Raw genomic sequence first — 18,444 nt, forward strand, 5'->3', positions numbered from 1 at the left:
GAGGGAGGGGCAGAGAGGGAGACACAGAGTCAGAAGCAGGCTCCAGGCTCTGAGCTATCAGCACAGAGCCCAGCATGGGGCTCAAACTCACGAACCGTGAGATCATGACCTGAGCCAAAGTTGGATGCTCAACCGACTGAGCCACCTAGGCATTCCTGTATTTTTTTTAAAACTAGTCTTTCAAATTTTAGAAAACCAAAAAAGGTCATTATTGTTTAAGACTGTTTAAATTCAGGACTTGCAAAGACTGTGTATAAATTCATGTCAAGGGAGAATCATGACCTGCATTTGGTACTAGGCTATCTCTCAGGAGCAAGAACACAAGTTTTGATGTAGATCCTCCTAATTTTACGTCCAACTCGTTCACTTACCAGCTGGATGACCTCTAGCACTTTATGATCTGTTTCCAAGGCTCAGTTTCCTCATCTGAAAAGTGGCTTGCTATAAATAAATCTAAAACACTTAGCAGAGGATCTATATATATATATTTTTTTCATGGTGTAAAATCCTTTTTATTTTTTATCTTTTTTAAATATATGAAATTTATTGTCAAATTGGTTTCTATACAACACCCAGTGCTCAACCCAAAAGATGCCCTCTTCAATACCCATCACCCACCCTCCCCTCCCTCCCACCCCCCATCAGCCCTCAGTTTGTTCTGTTTTTAAGAGTCTCTTATGCTTTGGCTCTCTCCCACTATAACCTCTTTTTTTTTTTTTTTTTTTGATGCTCAATAAAATTTTTATCTACCTCTCTATGTATCCATCCATATATGCTTAATATAGAGAGACAGAAGTTAATTCCTAGACTGGATGCCTCGACATGTTAGTAAATATTTCTTCTGAACCTCAACAGGATCAGGAAGACCCCTATAGATTAACCTCAGACACTGAGTACTGGGAAAGGATTAAAGAACAGCAGGCACATGCACCCAATGTTTATAGCAGCACTATTGACAATAGCCAACCAAAGTATGGAAAGAGCCCAAATGTCCATCAACTGATGAATGGATAAAGAAGATGTAGTATATGGAATATGGAAGATGGAATATGGAATATGGAATATGGAATATTACTTGGTGATCAAAAAGAATGAAATCTTGCCATTTGCAACAACGTGGATGGAACTAGAGTGTATTACGCTAAGTGAAATAAGTCAGTCAGAGAAAGACAAATCTCATATGATTTCACTCATATGTGGAATTTAAGATACAAAACAGATGAACATAAGAGAAGGGAAGTAAAACTAATATAAAAACAGAGAGGGACACAAACCATAAGAGACTCTTAAATACAGAGAACGAACTGAGGGTTACTGAAGGGGTGTTGGGTGGGGGGATGGGCTATATGGGCAAAGGGCATTATTAAGTAGGGCACTTGTTGGGATGAGCACTGGCTGTTATATGTAAGTGATGAATCACTAAATTCTGTTTCTGAAATCATTATTATACCATATGTTAACTAACTAACTTGGATTTAAATTAAAAAAAAAAAAAGAAGAGCAGGCACAATGGACTACCAAAGCATCTGCACCCTATGCAAATCAGGATATGCTTCTTTTCTCTCCCTTTTCATGAAAACAAGCTAACATACATTTCTGTGACAGGCTGCGGAATAAGGATGACATCTTCAAACATGCCTTTACCAGCATCCTCCTCTACTGAGAGGATTGTCCAAGGGAGGGAAACAGCCATGGAAGGCGAGTGGCCGTGGCAGGCCAGCCTCCAGCTCATAGGTTCCGGCCATCAGTGCGGAGCCACCCTCATCAGTAACACGTGGCTGCTCACAGCAGCTCACTGCTTCCGCAAGTAAGTTCTCGAGGCTGCTGGGAGTCTTTCCCCAGTGCAATTTCATGTAATTGCACAATGCCTTATATTGTTGTGAAGAAAAAATACAGCGTACTTTGAAGACAATATTACAATTATCCAAATAGCTTTTAAAATTTTATAAGTGTATTTTTTCTACAGAAATAGTGTAATCTTAAAAATTGTGTTTAAGACAAATCTTTGTACCTTGGTGTTCATGAAAAACTATTCCAACCTTTGTGAACCAGTGTGGATGTCCTTGACATCATGAAAATGTTCTTGACAGCATGTCAGGAGCCCCAGGCCATCTCTCTCTGACACTAACCAGCTGGATCTATCACATACCTGGGCAAGCCATTTAACTTCTGATTTTCAGTGTCCTTATCCATAAAGCATGGATTGAGCTGGGCCTTTTAAATGAGGTCTCCTTTCTGGCACATAATGCACGGAGTGATAGGGTACTTCTATAATTTATTTTTTTAATGTTCATTAATTTATTTTGAGAGAAGGAGATAGAGATATCAGGTGGGAAAGGGACAGAGAGAGAAAGAGAGAGAGAATCCCAAGCAGGCTCTGTGCTGGCAGCATGGAGCCCAATGTGGGGTTCAAACTCACAAACCATGGGATGATGATCTGAGCTGAAATCAAGAATCAGTAACTTAACCAACTGAGCCACTCAGGCCTCCCGGGATAGGGTATCTCTATTTGATCTACTCAATTGGTTTATGAGTTCCTTAAGGACTGAAATCACATATGTCTTCTTATCTACCAGAATTCTAGTTTTCAAAAGAAATCTTCAACCCTAAGATTTCTGCATCAAATAAAACATTCCTTTAAAGTATAAATAAGTAAAACAGCCTTCCCCATCTCCAGCTCCCCACCATGTCCCTTTCCTCCCCCTCCCTACTCCCACACCCACCAGTCCTGCTCATCCTGAAGCAGTGCAGAGTACTTTGAAAATCACTGATCTTTCTGGTTTTTCACTAAGAAGTTTATGATTCACCAGCATTGTAATCCTGTATGAATGAGGAAATCCCCTTTATGAGTTCTCCTCTGTGTGATTTCCTTCTACATAAGTTTCCTTTACATAGAGAATTTCAAGTTTATATATACAGTATTTCTAGTCATTCCTCACAGGAATAATTAGAAAAAGAGGGAACTGGACTTTGAGGACAAATAGGGAGGTAAAGAGATAATAGGACTAGACAGAATTTCCTTGTAATACAACCTCGTGAGAGAGAAAAACTTCTGTGTGAAGGGAGAGCCTGAAAAATACTAAGAGGGACTGAGAAAGCCAGATCAAAGGGATTGGGGAGTAGGAAAGAACCTCTAACAGCCTGACATGGAGTTAAATCTGCTTAGCCCTTGAATATTGGGGTTGTGTATGGGCAGAGGGCAAAAAAACAAACCTGTATACACATGAGGGTTTGTGAAGCAGGCCAGATTATACTTTGTCCCAAAGATCATGGTAAGACCCAGAAACAAGAGCCAACAAGTGAGTCATAAAGTTAGAATGGATGAAGTATCTGATACGCAGGGAAAATGCCTCCTACTATCCATATTACCCAAAACAAAATGAATTTCTACACATTTCATTGAAATTATAGAAGAAAGAGAATCTGAAGAGTTTTTAATGAACAAGGAATTAGAAGATTGACAATTAATTATAAAATACCCATTACTACTATTAATCTAAACAAAGCATGGAAATTCCAAAATATCTTTAAGAGCTTTTGTACTCACATTTGTCTCATTAATATTTTAAACTCTCTGCCTTAAGGCCAACAACTGCAAATTCTCTCACCAGAGAGATTTTTCAGGAGCATAATCCCAATAGTTGCGAGAAATACAGTCTCAATCTTTTTTAGATGACACAGGTAAGCATCACAAATCTTACCCTGTGATTTTTTTTGCAGAAATAAAGACCCAAGTCAATGGATTGCTACTTTTGGTACAACTATTACACCACCTGCAGTGCAACGAAGCCTGGGGAAAATTATCCTTCATGAAAATTACCATAGGGAAACAAATGAAAATGACATTGCCTTGGCTCAGCTTACCAACCGAGTTGAGTTTTCAAATATAGTCCAGAGAGTTTGCCTCCCAGATTCATCTATAAAGTTGCCACCTAAAACAAGTGTATTTGTCACAGGTTTTGGATCCATTGTAGATGATGGTGAGTGGTTCAACCTAATATACTTAGTACACAATTGTCTTGAGCTCTAACAAGCTGTCCTAGAGAATCTCTCTTTAGACTTTTCATAAAAATAATGATGGTTCCAATGTGTACAGCCCAGAGCAGAACAGGAATTTGTAGGTTAAAAAGGAATCAGGTCCCATTCCTTGAATTCACAATTAATTGGAGCAATGATGAAAAAGGGGTGAGGCTGAGAACAGCATATCAGACTACTTTAGGTGCTATAAGAAGGGACAAAATACTATGGGACTATAAGGGAGTAAATGATTCTGAATTGTATATTTCCCAATGTAGAAGCTCCTAGTTAGCATATACTTCAGATCACAGTCTTACTGATAACTTTTTCTTTCTCTTTTCTTTCTTTCTTTCTTTCTTTCTTTCTTTCTTTCTTTCTTTCTTTCTTTCTTTCTTTCTTTCTTTCTTTCTTTCGTACTTCCTCATTTAATGGGGATTTATGATGACCATAAACATAAAAGTGTTTTGTGAATGTTTTGAGAATTTTCATTTTGATTATTTAATTTAACATACATTTCTTTTCACCTGTGTCACCTCCTGGTTGGTTCAAAGACATCAGTTCTAAAATTTTATAAATTGAAGACCAGAATTTAATATTTCTAGGTACCAGTTCATTTCACTCTAAATAGAGAGATTAATTGAATATTTTAAAATGGGAAAAAAGGGGTGCCTGGGTGGCTCAGTCAGTTGAGTGTCCAACTCCTGATTTTAGCTCAGGTCATGATGTCCTGGTTACTGGGTTTGAGCCCTGTGTTGAGCTCTGTGCCGACAACATGGAGCCTACTCAGGATTCTCTCTCCCTCTCTCTTTCCCTACTCACATACTCTCTCTCTCAAAATAAACTTTAAAAAAAACAGATAAAATAAAATGGGAAATAAATGTTTAAGGTTCTGTCAAAGATATCCTGAAAAAATTAAGAGACAAATGTTAATATATATTTACATTTTTTATAATGTTTATTTATTTTGAGAGAGAGAGACAGAGCATGAGCGGGAAGGGGCAGAGAAAGAGGGAGACAGAATCTGAAGCAGGCTCCAGGCTCTGAGCTGTCAGCACAGAGCCCGATGCAGGGTTCGAACACATGAACTGTGAAATCATGACCTGAGCCGAAGTCGGACACTCAACCGACTAAGCCACCCAGGCACCCCTGCTAATAAGTATTTAAATCTGGATTTTTTTTTCTTGACAGAACTCTATTATATGTGAAATTTCCCAAATGCCCCATGCATCTCTAGCGTGACTTTGTGAGATGTTGTTATAAGTCTCTTTTTGTGTTCTCTTCTCTTATCACTAGTGTAAGACTATTCACCAGCAGCTTCAATCTGGAACCATATGCTATTTACCTTCTTCTAAAATCCAGTCTTGCTTTGTACTGGCATCACATTTATGGCATATTGTGGGCATCGGTTCTTTTTCCCATGCTTCAAGTCACCTCTAAATAATTCGCTACAGCACAGAGTAGGGAACATAGCTCTGTGCAGCTCATGTACTGGTTTTTACTTGAATATCTTTCAGAAAATCAATGTACTTCCCTGAGCCTTGATTTCCTTATACATAAAAGGCTACTGGTTAGTCAAGATCAGTGTGATGAACCCTCTCCTCATGAAAAAAAAAAAGTGTAGACACACACACACACACACAAACACACACACTATTACATGTAGTTGTAAGGATTTCTCCTTTTTTTTATGTTTATTTATTTCTGAGACAGAGACAGACAGAGTATGAGTGGGGGAGGGGCAGAGAGAGATGGAGGGACACAGAATCCGAAGCAGGCTCCTGGCTCTGAGCTGTCAGCACAGAGCCCGACGAGGGGCTCAAACTCACAGACCGCGAGATCATGACCTGAACTGAAGCCGGACGCTCAACCGACTGAGCCACCCAGGTGCCCCAGTTTTAAGGATTTCTAATGGCTTGAAGATTCACAGATATGATATAATATTGGGGTATGCATATGCATGGTTCCTTGAATTTAGACATTTATGATACAGAACATAAATAAAGCAATAATTATAATTAATGTTAATAAAATAATCTTTTGATTTTGTGCTTTTGTTCCTAGAAATATACAACACATACTTATTCCATGTCTTAGATACAGTTATATTCAAAGAACATATTTTTTGCTTGTGTGTGTGTGTTTGTATGTGTGTGTTTATATAATAGGACCCACGCAAAACAAACTTCGGCAAGCCAGGGTGGAAACCATAAGCACGGATGTGTGTAACAGAAAGGATGTGTATGATGGCCTGATAACTTCAGGAATGTTATGTGCTGGATTCATGGAAGGAAAAGTAGATGCGTGTAAGGTAAGTCCAAAGTCAAGTTCAAAACTTTGTAAATTCCCATTAGCTATTTATAAATTTGGCATACATTTCCCCTAGCAGAAAAAAAGTCATCTATTTCACCAAGAATTCAGCTTATTTAATAATCATAATTTAAAAAGTTCTTGTATTAAGTATTTACTGTATGTCAAGCCAAGTGCTTATTTCATTTAAAATAGTGAAATCAAAGAGGTACGATTTTTACAAATTGGGAGATTAAAGTCTATTGCTCCCTATTTTTGGTTCAAACAATTACTCTTCTGTTCTATTGTTATTTTCTTAAACAGAATTGGAAACAAAAGACAGAGAAACCTCTCCTCTGAAGATCACCTTATTCAGCTGTGGCATCATATCTCATGTATCTTACTTCATCTCCTGGCCTCCAAGTCTCTGTGTCCCTCCCACTATTAATGACATTAACACCTGAAACAGGTTTCCTGTCCATCCCAAGCCTGCATTATTAACACTGGCTCATTTAAATGCTGGATTCTTAGTTCCTAGACCTCCTACTCCCATTGATCTCCACTTCTGAGCCACATTTCTAGGGCCACATTTTGAGCCTTTCATCTCCAAGAACACTGATTCCCCAGTCTTCCTATTTAACTTCCTGCCTGCATGTCAAGCTATTCCTGCTCCCTTGGCCATACCCTTTATATTATACCCCTGTCTACCCATCCTCACTTCCCAACTTACACAGCCTACACAAATGTACATTATGTCCCTTCTTTGTTTTATCTTTACCTTTACCTTCTATTGCCATCCAACAGACAATTTATTTAGATGGTTTATTGTCTGTCTCTCCCACTAAACTAGAATATAAACTTCAAGAAGGCACAGATTTGGGGGGGTCTATTTAATTCACTATTGTATTAACAACACCTAAATCAGTGACTGGCACAGATATTTGTTGGCCAAATAAAATACCACTTTTCTTCAACTTCATAAAGACCTATAGACCATTGCTTCTCTGCTTTATCACTTTCCATTAATCCTTTCTTCCATTGTCCACTTGTCCAATTTAGATTTCACTATTAATCATTTTCTGAACACTTTTGCTAATATCCTAAGTTCTCTTGTTGATCTGTCTTTTCAGTGTTTCTGTCTGACAAAGTCCCAAAACTGGAAGAACTTCACAATCTACTCTCTCTCTCTGCCTGCACCAAGGATGTCAAATGCTCCTGGAAAAAATACAACACAACACATTGGTTCCACTTTAGGTTTCAGATGACAAAAGTGACAATCCTACTATTTTTCTTTTTTTTTTTCCAAATCTACCTTTCTCTGAACTTACTCAAAATTTTCCACTTTCCTTAACTTCTGGTTTTTTTCAACCTCTTTATTTTCAACTGATAATTTTGCTTCCCAGTTTTCAAAGAAAAGTAGAAATCGTTAAGTGGAGCATTGCCTCATCTTCCAACACCATGAATGCAGACCTGACTTCATCTGAACCCATAGTTAACATAGTTAACATTTCTCTTATACCTAGCTCCTTCTCTACTCATATCTCTCAAGTTAGGGGGAAAAAAACCTCTAACTTTTTCTTGACTTATAATGCCTCCAGCTTAGCACTGCATCTTATCTCTTTACCGTGAAATATTTGGGAAAATGTCTATATCCATTGTCTCAATTTTCTTACCTCTCACTAACTCTTCAAACCATTTCAATATGATTTCTGCGCTTTCACTTCAAAATAGCTCTTCCTGAGGTTTTCACTAACCCACCAATGCCCTCCAGTAAATGTATTTTTGTCCTATTCCTTTTTTTCCCCTCTTAGCACCATTTAATAATGCCTACCACTCCCTCTTTCTTGTCTTCCTTGGCTTATAATGATTTTCAACTTACACCTCTGTCTACTTCTTCTCTGTTTCCTTTTCAGGTTCATTCTCTTAATCTCAGCCATTAAATTTTGATCTATTCTATGTCTGCTCCTCTTTTTACTCTATACTTTCTCCCTAGAGGATTTGCTTTTCCTCTTTAGCTTCAAATGCCATCCTTTGACAGATGATTCATGAATTTATACATTTAGCCCAACCTCCCCTTTTATCTCCAGATTTATATATTCAACTCCTACTTGACAACTCCCCTTGGATATTTCAAAGATATCTCAAATTCAAAATGTTGCACCTGATTCTGTTCTTTTTCCCTCCCCACCTGACCCTCTTCCTTTATTTTGTCTCTGTGAATGGCATCCCTTTTCACTCTGTTAAAGCAGAAAACTAGGGGCGCCTGGGTGGCGCAGTCGGTTAAGCGTCCGACTTCAGCCAGGTCACGATCTCGCGGTCCGTGAGTTCGAGCCCCGCGTCAGGCTCTGGGCTGATGGCTCGGAGCCTGGAGCCTGTTTCCGATTCTGTGTCTCCCTCTCTCTCTGCCCCTCCCCCGTTCATGCTCTGTCTCTCTCTGTCCCAAAACAAAAAACAAAAAACAAAAAACGTTGAAAAAAAAAAAAGCAGAAAACTAGAAGACATTCTAGCTTTCTTTCCCTCTCCCATACCCAACAGATTACTTAATCCCATGGATTTTACCTCCTTTTCCCTACTTTTTCCTCACACTCCCTGATCTAAAGGAATTATTCATCTAGCTCATTTCCTTATATTCACACTTATGCTCCTGTAGTCCATTAGTCAAATGAAAGCCAGGATGATTTACAAGATGTTAATCTGATCTTGTAAGCCTCCTTCTTAAAACACTCCAGTGGTTTACCTTCAGTCTTAAGATAGAAAATATAACTTCTAAGCAAGACCCTCAGGGTTTCTCCAGGACTAGTTTTCTTGACCTTTACAGACTCATCACAGTCACTTGCCCCCTTGTTATCTTCTCTTCAGTACTCCTTTTTATCCACGCTGCCCCAGGCTTTTGCATATGCCAGGTTTCTTCATGTCACAGAGCATTTGCAGTACTGTTCCCTTTGCCTAGAACATGTTATATAGCCAACTCCCTTTTCATAAAGATTAAATTCTTTAGATATCAGCTCAATTACATCTCATCAAGGAAAACTTTCCTGACCTCCCTGACCAGTCCTATTCCCCTATGTATGTTTCCATAGTATTTACCATAGTAGTCACCTTGCATTTATTTGTGGGCTTGTTTAATTTAATTTGAGAGACAGAGACAGAACATGAGTGGGGAGGGGCAGAGAGCAAGAGAGACACAGAATCTGAAGCAGGTTCCAGGCCTGAGCCTGGGACACATAGCTGGAACTTATTAAGTACTTCACAAAAGAATAAATGAATGTGGTAGAACAGGCACAGAGAGCTTACATATTTTACCCTAAGTCACATAGACAGTAATTGATAGAGCTAATCCTAAAACATAAGCGGTTCAAATACCAAGACCACACTTTTAACCTCTACATGTATATCTATTTATGTACTTAACTGTCCTTATTCCAAAACAGATTTAGGAGTGTTTATATAAAATTCAGCAAGCAAGCATAATTATAATTAGGTGCATGAAAGCCAAGGAGACCAAGAATCAGTCTATAACATTGAGTCTAGCTAAGAATATTCGGAGATTATCAAAACTTTCCACCTATTCCCATATATACTAACTTCATATTTAATATTTTGTATATATACTTACTAACCCATGCAAAAAGCGTCTAATGAAACTAGCAAGGGGGCACCTGGGTGGCTTAGTTGGTTAAGCGTACAACTCTTGATTTCAGCTCAGGTCATGATCTCATGGTTCCTGAATTTGAGCCCTGCATCAGACTCCATGCTGACGGTGTGGAGCCTGCTTGGGATTGTCTCTCTCCCTCTCTCTCTGCCCCTCCCCAACTTGTGCTAACGCTCTCTCTCTTTCTCTTTCTCCCTCTCTTTCTCTCAAAATAAATAAACTTAAAAAAAAACTAGGACTTAAAAAAAAAAAAAAACAAGGATGCTGAACCAGAAATAATGTAACCATTGCACTTTAAAGTTTAGAATAAAATTTTAACTCAATTCAGAGAAACATTATATAATCTATCTCTAGTCTGGCTGCATGTTCTGCATGCCAATTTCCTTTTTGTCTGTGGAAGGGAGATGATTGCAGTGACCTACCTCCTGAGTAAGAGTTTATAATTCTAAATATATTTTTGTTTTTTCTCAAGGGCGATTCTGGTGGTCCTCTGGTTTATGATAATCATGACATCTGGTACTTAGTTGGTATAGTAAGTTGGGGACAATCATGTGCTCTTCCCAAGAAACCTGGGGTCTATACAAGAGTGACTCAGTATCGAGGATGGATTGCCTCAAAGACTGGTATCTAGAGTGAATTGTCTATGAATTATATGCATGGCATATGAAGCTGAAATTCCTGCATATTGTATATTATTTATATTCATGCGGTTTGGATCAGTGTTTTTTCTGGATGTCAAGAAATCCTCTGACTCAGACCTATGTAATATCATGAAGTGGTCTTTGCACACAAGTGACCGAACTCTTTCTCTACCCTGTGGGAGGAAGACAGAGCAAATGGCAATAGCACCAACTCCTCACAAGGGAAACTGTGGTACTTATAATAAGAGGACTATTTATAATGGTTTCCCCCAGTGGAAGACAAGGAACATCATTTTTCACAGGATACGACAAGCTGCCAGGGCTGCCAAAAACTTACTCAGAGTATATCCTGGAGCACCTGTGACTCTTGTATCAAACAGCTGTCTTTCCTGAGAATTCAGAGCTTCAACATTCAAAGACTGATGGCTGGACGTTCACTGGCTAGAATGGAGAAGCATGGAATTACAATATAACTTGAACTCTAACCTGTGTTTCTAAATAATAATACAAAGCATTGTCATTAATAAGACTTGTGATTTAGAAGATGTTTGGGTGTACCTGAACTTGCTGTTAACACTTACATACACAAAGACTAGCTTCAGGATAAAAGCTGTATTGTGAAGGAGTGTTTCTGATTTATTCTTTAACAGCATCTTGCCATCCATATATCAATTGAAGTCAGGCCAGAAAGAAGAAAAAGAAGAATCTTGGGAGCATTTTTCCATGTGTACAAGGAGGATAAAAAAAACTGATGGGACCTAGGCTAGTTGAGTTGCTTTCAAATGATTAAAAGCAAGAAAAACACACCTTAGATTTTTGGTGGAATGAGCCATCCAATTATTTATTTAGAAATATGTACAGCAGCATACAGTAACTGGTGTCTTTGTAAGCATAGAATTGTAAAGTCTTCAGCTCTCTGCCAGGTCAGATATCTATCAGGTTGGGAGAATTGATTTGCGTAAGCACTTCGGACAGTGCCTCACATATATTAAGCACTATGTGGATATCTCCTGTATGTGGAAGAAAGGAAAGCCTCCATGAGTTTTAAGATAAATTAACTTTGTCAAATGAGTGAATGGCTTTGGGACTTAAATACAGCTCAGAGTCTAATGGCAGACAGCACAGGCTTTGGAAGCAGACTGCCCAGGCTAAATGTTGGCTTTGCCACGTATGAACTGTGCATCCTGATGCAGGTTTCTTGACATCTCTGTGCATTAGCACTTTTATCTCTACAATTAGAATAAAAATAATACCTACCTCATATGGTTGTTATGAGGATTAAATGCATTAGTAAAAGTAAAGCACTTGGAACAATGTCTGCACACAGTAGTCTCTCAATATGAACTAGCTACTGTCAATTATTATTAATGTGCTTTGGACTCAATAAAACAGTATATTTTTTAAAAGCAGTCCCTTCTTTAAAATCATGTAATTGATTTAAGAATGCTTAAATTACACTGTAAAAAAAACCCTAAGTGATCTGCTGGATTTTCAAAATCATGTTTTGATATCTCAATATGTTTAGGACTGTGTCTGGTTATAGACATAGTTGTAGGGTGTGTGGTCATCAGTCACCGGGGTTGTGACTACAGAGATGCAGCGGTATTCATCTTCAGGGTTCACATGTACGACCAAAGTGCTTGATTTCTTGTTCTGATCTATCAGAGAAAAATCTAGCCTTTCTATTTATTTAATGACAAAATTTTGTTAATTTACATGTATGTATGTTTATCTGTAACATATGTAGACAAGATAAATATAACTTAAAAACTTACCTAGTTATCATTTACATCTTAATATTGAGATACAATAAACACAAAAGGGTCATCCACTCACACTCTCCTTTAAAAGGAAAATGTCACCAAATTTCTGAGTTGATGACTGCTAATAACTAAATGTCAATAGAAGAAGCAGAGTAAAAACTTGAATGTTTATACTTCCTTCTATGCAGAGAAACAAAAGCTTCCTAGAGAGTATTTAGCATATTTAAGATGTATTTGATTCATAATAGACCTTTTTATATTAAAGCTAAACATAGTCTTTTGTAGAAAGAGGAAAACAAATCTGTCTACAAAATCAATAAATTTCTACTGTGTAAGTTCTCTAACAATGAATATATGCTTTTGTGTAACTATATTTACATTTCAGAAGACTGATAGCTTTTTTGCATAGAAGTGCCTGTGAAACTGCACACTGATTTAAATGATTCAATGCTCAGTTCAAATTCAATTCAGTGACATTTTAACACAAATGAGAGCAATAAATACAAAAGGCCATAAGTAAATCCGAGAAATGGAAAAGTGGATTTTTAAAACAGGATTCATATGTCCTATTTTTAGTTTGATACCTGATCTGTTGAGTGGTGTTATAGGAGTCATGCAATGTATTTTACCTCATGTTTTCCATCTACCAAATGGGACATTAACTATCTACCTCATGAGATTGTTGTGAGGCTTTCCTGTTGAATAATAAGTTGAAAAGTCAAAGAATGTTTAAAGCCTGCTAAACAAATGTGAAGTGTGTTATTGTAAACTGATATCAGTACAGATGATGTTGCAAATACATTAAGATTTTTAAAAAAGGTTGTATTTTTTAAAATAGTGTTCACATTTTTACTGATAAATAGTATTGCCTTGTGAATTTTGCAAAAATATTGTGGTTAAAAAAAAAACAAATAACAAACAAACCTGGGTTTTGCCTCCTGTGTTGTAAATGTTATAGTAATACTCTCATCTTAAAAAAACAAACAAACAAAAACCACCAAAATTTGCTTGACATATTGTTTTGAAAGGTCAAATCCATTAAACTGACAGTAAACAATACAGCACATAATCCCTGTGGAATCCTGATGGCATTTGGGGTGCCATGAGAACTAAAGGGTTCGTTTTTAATGCTAGAACAACAATGGACCAAAATTTTTGCAATGTTTAACCATCTCTCAATGAAATTCACAATTCAACAATAAGAGTAAAAGTACATCAATGGGAATCTACCCTCTTCAACTGAATAAATCTGTCACTTTGTTAATATGTTTGTTTGAGGGTGAGGGGATGTATTTAAGGCATTCCTTCATGCACTCATGAGAGTGAAAAATAACCTTGTTACAAATGACTGGAACCCTTGTGGCCAGTCTAGTCTTCCCCCACTACTCTCATCTGTTATGTGGCTGTCGCTAGCCAGGAGCATTACAGTTCTAGAAGTCGCAGGAATTAGATTGTTGCCAGCTAATGTTTCTCTGTGCAAAAAAAAAAAAAAAAAAAAAAAAAGTGAGGAAAATTAAATTCACATAGTATTCAGCAAAGTTTCATTGGACCAAAACAGTTTTACTGTTAAGACAAACAACAAAAGTATATCCAACTATACCTAAGGAAAGGAGGATAATTTTAATGAGGCAAAGCTGCAGAGCTAGGTAAATTGGCAGCAAATTTAAAACGTTAATATGGTATAAATTAAAAATCTAGATTATATTTTTAAATAACAAGCAGCAAAAGAACTCTACTAAACAACCAATGTCTTTCTCTTTGCTCTTTTCACTGCCTCATTAGAAAATCTGTTTTATGAATAGATAAAACACAGAAAGCCCACTAAAATTCAGCAAATTAAAATTTTTGATTGAGTTGGGTTTTTTTAACGTTTATTATTTACTTTTGAGAGAGAGAGAGGGAGCGCGTGAGCAGAGGAGGGGCAGAGAGAGGAGAGAGAGAACCCCAAGCAGGCTCCACACTCAGCACAGAGACAAACCACCGACTGAGACACCCAGGTGCCCTAAGCTGTTTCTGTAAATACTTACAATAAACATTCTTCTACAGATTTCAATATTTTCCTTGCCTTAAAGTTTTAACATGGCTAATAAGAAATGCAAGCATGTCATAAAATTAAAAATCTTGTCATAAAAATTAAAAACTTTGCTTCCAACTGCTTCAATCTGTGAAATGCAACATTAATCTACCTACCTCATGATGTTTATGAAACTTTCCTGTTGAATAATACCATCTAAAAATCAGAGAATATTTAAAACCTGTTTGAAAAGTGCAAAGTTTATTGCTGGATACCGATACCAGCATGGTTGATGCCAAACGTGCACTAAGATTGTCATAAATTTTTATACAGTGTTACCATTTTCATTTATCAATACTAGTTGGTTTGTGTATTTTGCAAATGCCAGTGTTTTGTTGAATTATATTTAGTATTTTCTTTTTGATAATGTTTTATTTATTTTTGAGAGAAAGAGACAGAATGTGAGTGAGAGAGAGGCAGAGAGAGAGAGAGAAACAGAATCTGAAGCAGGCTCCAGGCTCTGAGCTGTCAGCACAGAGCCCAAGGCAGGGCTAGAACTCCAAACTCAGTCAGAATTCCTCCAACTCTTAATTATAAGCTTCTAAATACTTGTGTAGTCTTCCAACAATTACTGCTACACACTAGTATAAAACATGTAGTGTTTTTAGTATATAGGCTCATACCTCTATCTATTCCACACATTGTGCCTCCTAATTACTGCCAACCTCTTGATCACTCCTCACAATTATTGACTTACTAGGTGTCTGCTCAAAATAGATCTCTCTCCCTAACTTCTGTCTTCATTGTAGTCAATTTCAACAGCCAAGTGGATAATCCACACTTAGTTACAATTCTTTGAACTCATAAATCCAAATGACTCTAACTTCCAAATGACCCCGCCTCCATAATCCCCTGCCTAGATTTTTGGAAGAACTCCAAAATGATCTTCCTTCTCCAACTTGATGTCCTCTAGTCCATTCTCCTGCATTTCTGTTTCAATTACCTCTAATTTCTCCATCTCCTACAGAAGAGATACTTACTTAATTTAGAGCCCAACAACTTGGATAGAAAAAAAATCTTAACTTTATTTTCACTAACTTTTAACAGAAATTTGCTTTTTCTTTCTATTATAAAACAGGCATAAAAAACCCAAAAAACAAAAATAAAAATAGTAACATAAGTTATATCAGTGACTTTGTCACCAAGAGAGATTATAGATATTTTTACTTCATTTAACAGTTGTTACATACTTATCAAAATATGTTTATGCTCATCACAGCTTTGAAACTGTTATTCAACATTGCTAAATCCTGTGATTTAATATGTTAATGGAAAAACATATTTATTACTCTGTCACAAATTTAAAATTTTTCCCATAACTATACTACTATACATTGGTTTCCCTATAATTCTGTGTATTCTATTTTATGCATCTAAAAAAAACACACATTTTTAGGAGAAGGGATCCACAGCCAAAGATAGACATGGCATTAAAAGAAATTAAGAGACCTTGACCTATAGAGTAAAAAACAAAATCCATTTTCTTGAAGTTAAAAAATTTCATGATTATACTCTTCCTATTTTCCATTTTAATCTCCCATCTTGGCTTCTTCCTTTTGCCATTCTTCACTTCAGTTTTTAAAAAGGTACCGCTAGTCCTTTAAATACACTGTAATGTTGCATCGCAAATGAACCCTTTTGCATAGAAGCTTCCCCACCATCATTTTAGCAAGTGTGCTTTCTGAAACTGTTATACCAACTGACCATATTCCCAGAGTATATGATGTTAAATTTTCACTAAAATCTACTAACGTTATTAAACATATAGGTAAAAGGATAGAAAATAATATTTTATTTTAATGTTGTGGTAGGGAGGCAGAATTCTGAAATGGTCCTCCAAGATCTTCTGTCCTAATCTCATTGTAAATAAAATGAGATACACATGTCCATGATAATGTTACATTATATGGCAAAAGGAACTTTGTAGATATGATTAAGATTACTAATCAGTTGACTTTGAATTAATAAAAAAGGAGGTTTTCCAGGTAGGTTTAACCTAATCTTTTAGAAGTAGAGAATTTCTCTTTCTGGTAGAAGAAAAGTCAGAGATTCTAAGTATGAGAAGATGCACTATTTCTTGCTTGAAGATGGAAAGAACTGTGTATCAGTTGCAGATAGCATTTAGGAGCAGAGCAGTCTTAGCTGACAGGCAGCAAAGGAACAGGGAACTTAGCCTTTCTGCAAGGAACTTAATTCTGCCAATGACTGGAATGAGCCGGAACATGATTTCCCTCCATAGCTTCCACAAAAGAACCTAGCTGAGCTCATACCTTGCTTTCCACCTATGAGACAGAAAGCAGAGAACAAAGTTGAACTTGCCCAGACTTCTGATCAGCAGAATAAAAACAGATAACAAATGGCTGTTGTTTTAAGTGGTTAAGTTTATAGGAATTTGTTACTCATTAATATAAAAATTGGCAAAGATATAGAATTTTTATTTATTAACTAATTTGAACATTTTGTCCATATATCACTTATCAATTGTAATTATTGTGTGTTCCTATCTTGCCAAAAACTTTTTTTCAAAACAAAAGAGGGATGGAAATGTGAGTGAATGTGGATTGTCAAATCAACGTTATAAAAGAAAGACAGTACCACATGTCCAAGTGTTTGCAGAGGTGCTGATAAGTGCATTTTCATTCAAAGACATCAAAGTTTCTAGTCTCAAATGTTTCACTCTTTAACAGGAGAGATGGATCCATAGACCTGAAAATAAGAAAAAGTAAAACTAGATGCCAGCTTGAAGGGAAAGCATGGGTGAGGGGTTGCTCAGATAGTGTGAGAGCCAGGGAAATCTGGAGGAGTCATCCGAGAATGTAGGCTTTCAAAGTCTCGGGACTCTGTGTAGACGGATTCTAATTAAATTACTTGAATCTTACAGTGAGGTGGATTTTGAATTGAGAACTGTGCAAGAAAGAAAGGAAAGGATATTTTAGGCACGTGGGCAAAGACACAATAGGAAAAAAAAAAAGGACTTGATAAACAGAAACGAAAACTCAAAGTCAAAGAAAGCAGATATAGCCTTAGCTACAAAGAGCATATGAAAGAGAGTATGATCAGCTGGTGAAGCCTTTTAAAATGGCGGTTGGCACAAATATATTTTCATTTTTCTACCTTGAAGCTGGATTCCCCTTTAGAATACACACAAATGAACCACTGGGCCAGGCATAATGAGTACAGGTACCATTGCACTGAGAAAAAAAAAGTCAAGGGCTATCAAATGCTTTACGAAAACCTTTGGTCTTGTTTCACGATTGCTTCTGAAAGAGAGGAAGAGCAGGGCCTGAGGACTAGACCTGTAGTGACTCAGAAGGAAGAGTGACACCTCTTGAAAGACAAATACAAAACTTCTCCAAGTTTTCAAGGGTGTTGCTTAGGTTTTGTAGACGATACTGTTTCTCATTTATTTTCATTAGCCAAAGCCAGGAAATTCTTACTTCCTGCAACAAAGACTTATCAAGTGATTCTTCACTTCAAACCCTACTATTGGCTAAAATGTACCCATCCCAACTTGTTAAACTAGTTTATTCTAAATCCTTAAGCATTCTTTCTTTAGTTAGCTTACAAGTCTGAAAGAATGCCCAGGATGCTACTCATTTGACAAGAAATCTTAAGAAACACGGAGGTGGAGAAGTTTGTGTTCTCAGCAGAGTATGATGTATCAGTAAGTTTAACTTTATTTCATGTTTGACAGATTTGTTTCAGGTTGTGGTTTCTACTTCTGAAAATTATCGCGAACTGGAAATTGAATAGGTTTTTCTTTTCCTTGGCTGTTGTTGAAGACAGTACGGTCGTGTTCGTGTTTTTTATTTCAGGAAACCATGCTAACAATTTCATATTTAGGATTTGAAAGGTTTAACAAGTTGGATTTTTATTGGAAATTTTAATGTGAAAATGAGATAGTCACAGAGACAGGAAGGAGAAACAGAGTCTGGGGTAACATTGTGTAAATTTGTATGAGTGAAAGGATGGGGCAATTCTTGCATGTATCCAGATTCTAGAATATCTAAT

General features: G+C 36.9%; 1 protein-coding gene across 3 annotated transcripts in view; it reads left to right on the plus strand.

Moving 5' to 3' along the window:
* TMPRSS11F (transmembrane serine protease 11F) overlaps window positions 1–13,286 on the plus strand; it is a 91,891-nt gene extending 78,605 nt beyond the window's left edge. For 2 of the 3 annotated variants that reach the window (XM_058722385.1, XM_058722386.1), the window contains 4 exons: window positions 1,606–1,807; window positions 3,721–3,980; window positions 6,183–6,325; window positions 10,428–13,286. In XM_058722385.1, coding sequence (XP_058578368.1) covers window positions 1,606–1,807; window positions 3,721–3,980; window positions 6,183–6,325; window positions 10,428–10,586 — 764 coding nt within the window. In that variant the 3' untranslated portion in view covers window positions 10,587–13,286. Of the gene's footprint in view, window positions 1–1,605; window positions 1,808–3,720; window positions 3,981–6,182; window positions 6,326–6,627; window positions 8,555–10,427 lie in introns of those variants that run through there. The other variant, XM_058722387.1, reaches the window with a different exon arrangement.
* Window positions 13,287–18,444: the final 5,158 nt, after the last annotated feature.

This window comes from Neofelis nebulosa, chromosome 3, assembly GCF_028018385.1.
Source record: "Neofelis nebulosa isolate mNeoNeb1 chromosome 3, mNeoNeb1.pri, whole genome shotgun sequence".
In the NCBI taxonomy this organism is placed as follows: Eukaryota; Metazoa; Chordata; class Mammalia; order Carnivora; family Felidae; genus Neofelis; species Neofelis nebulosa.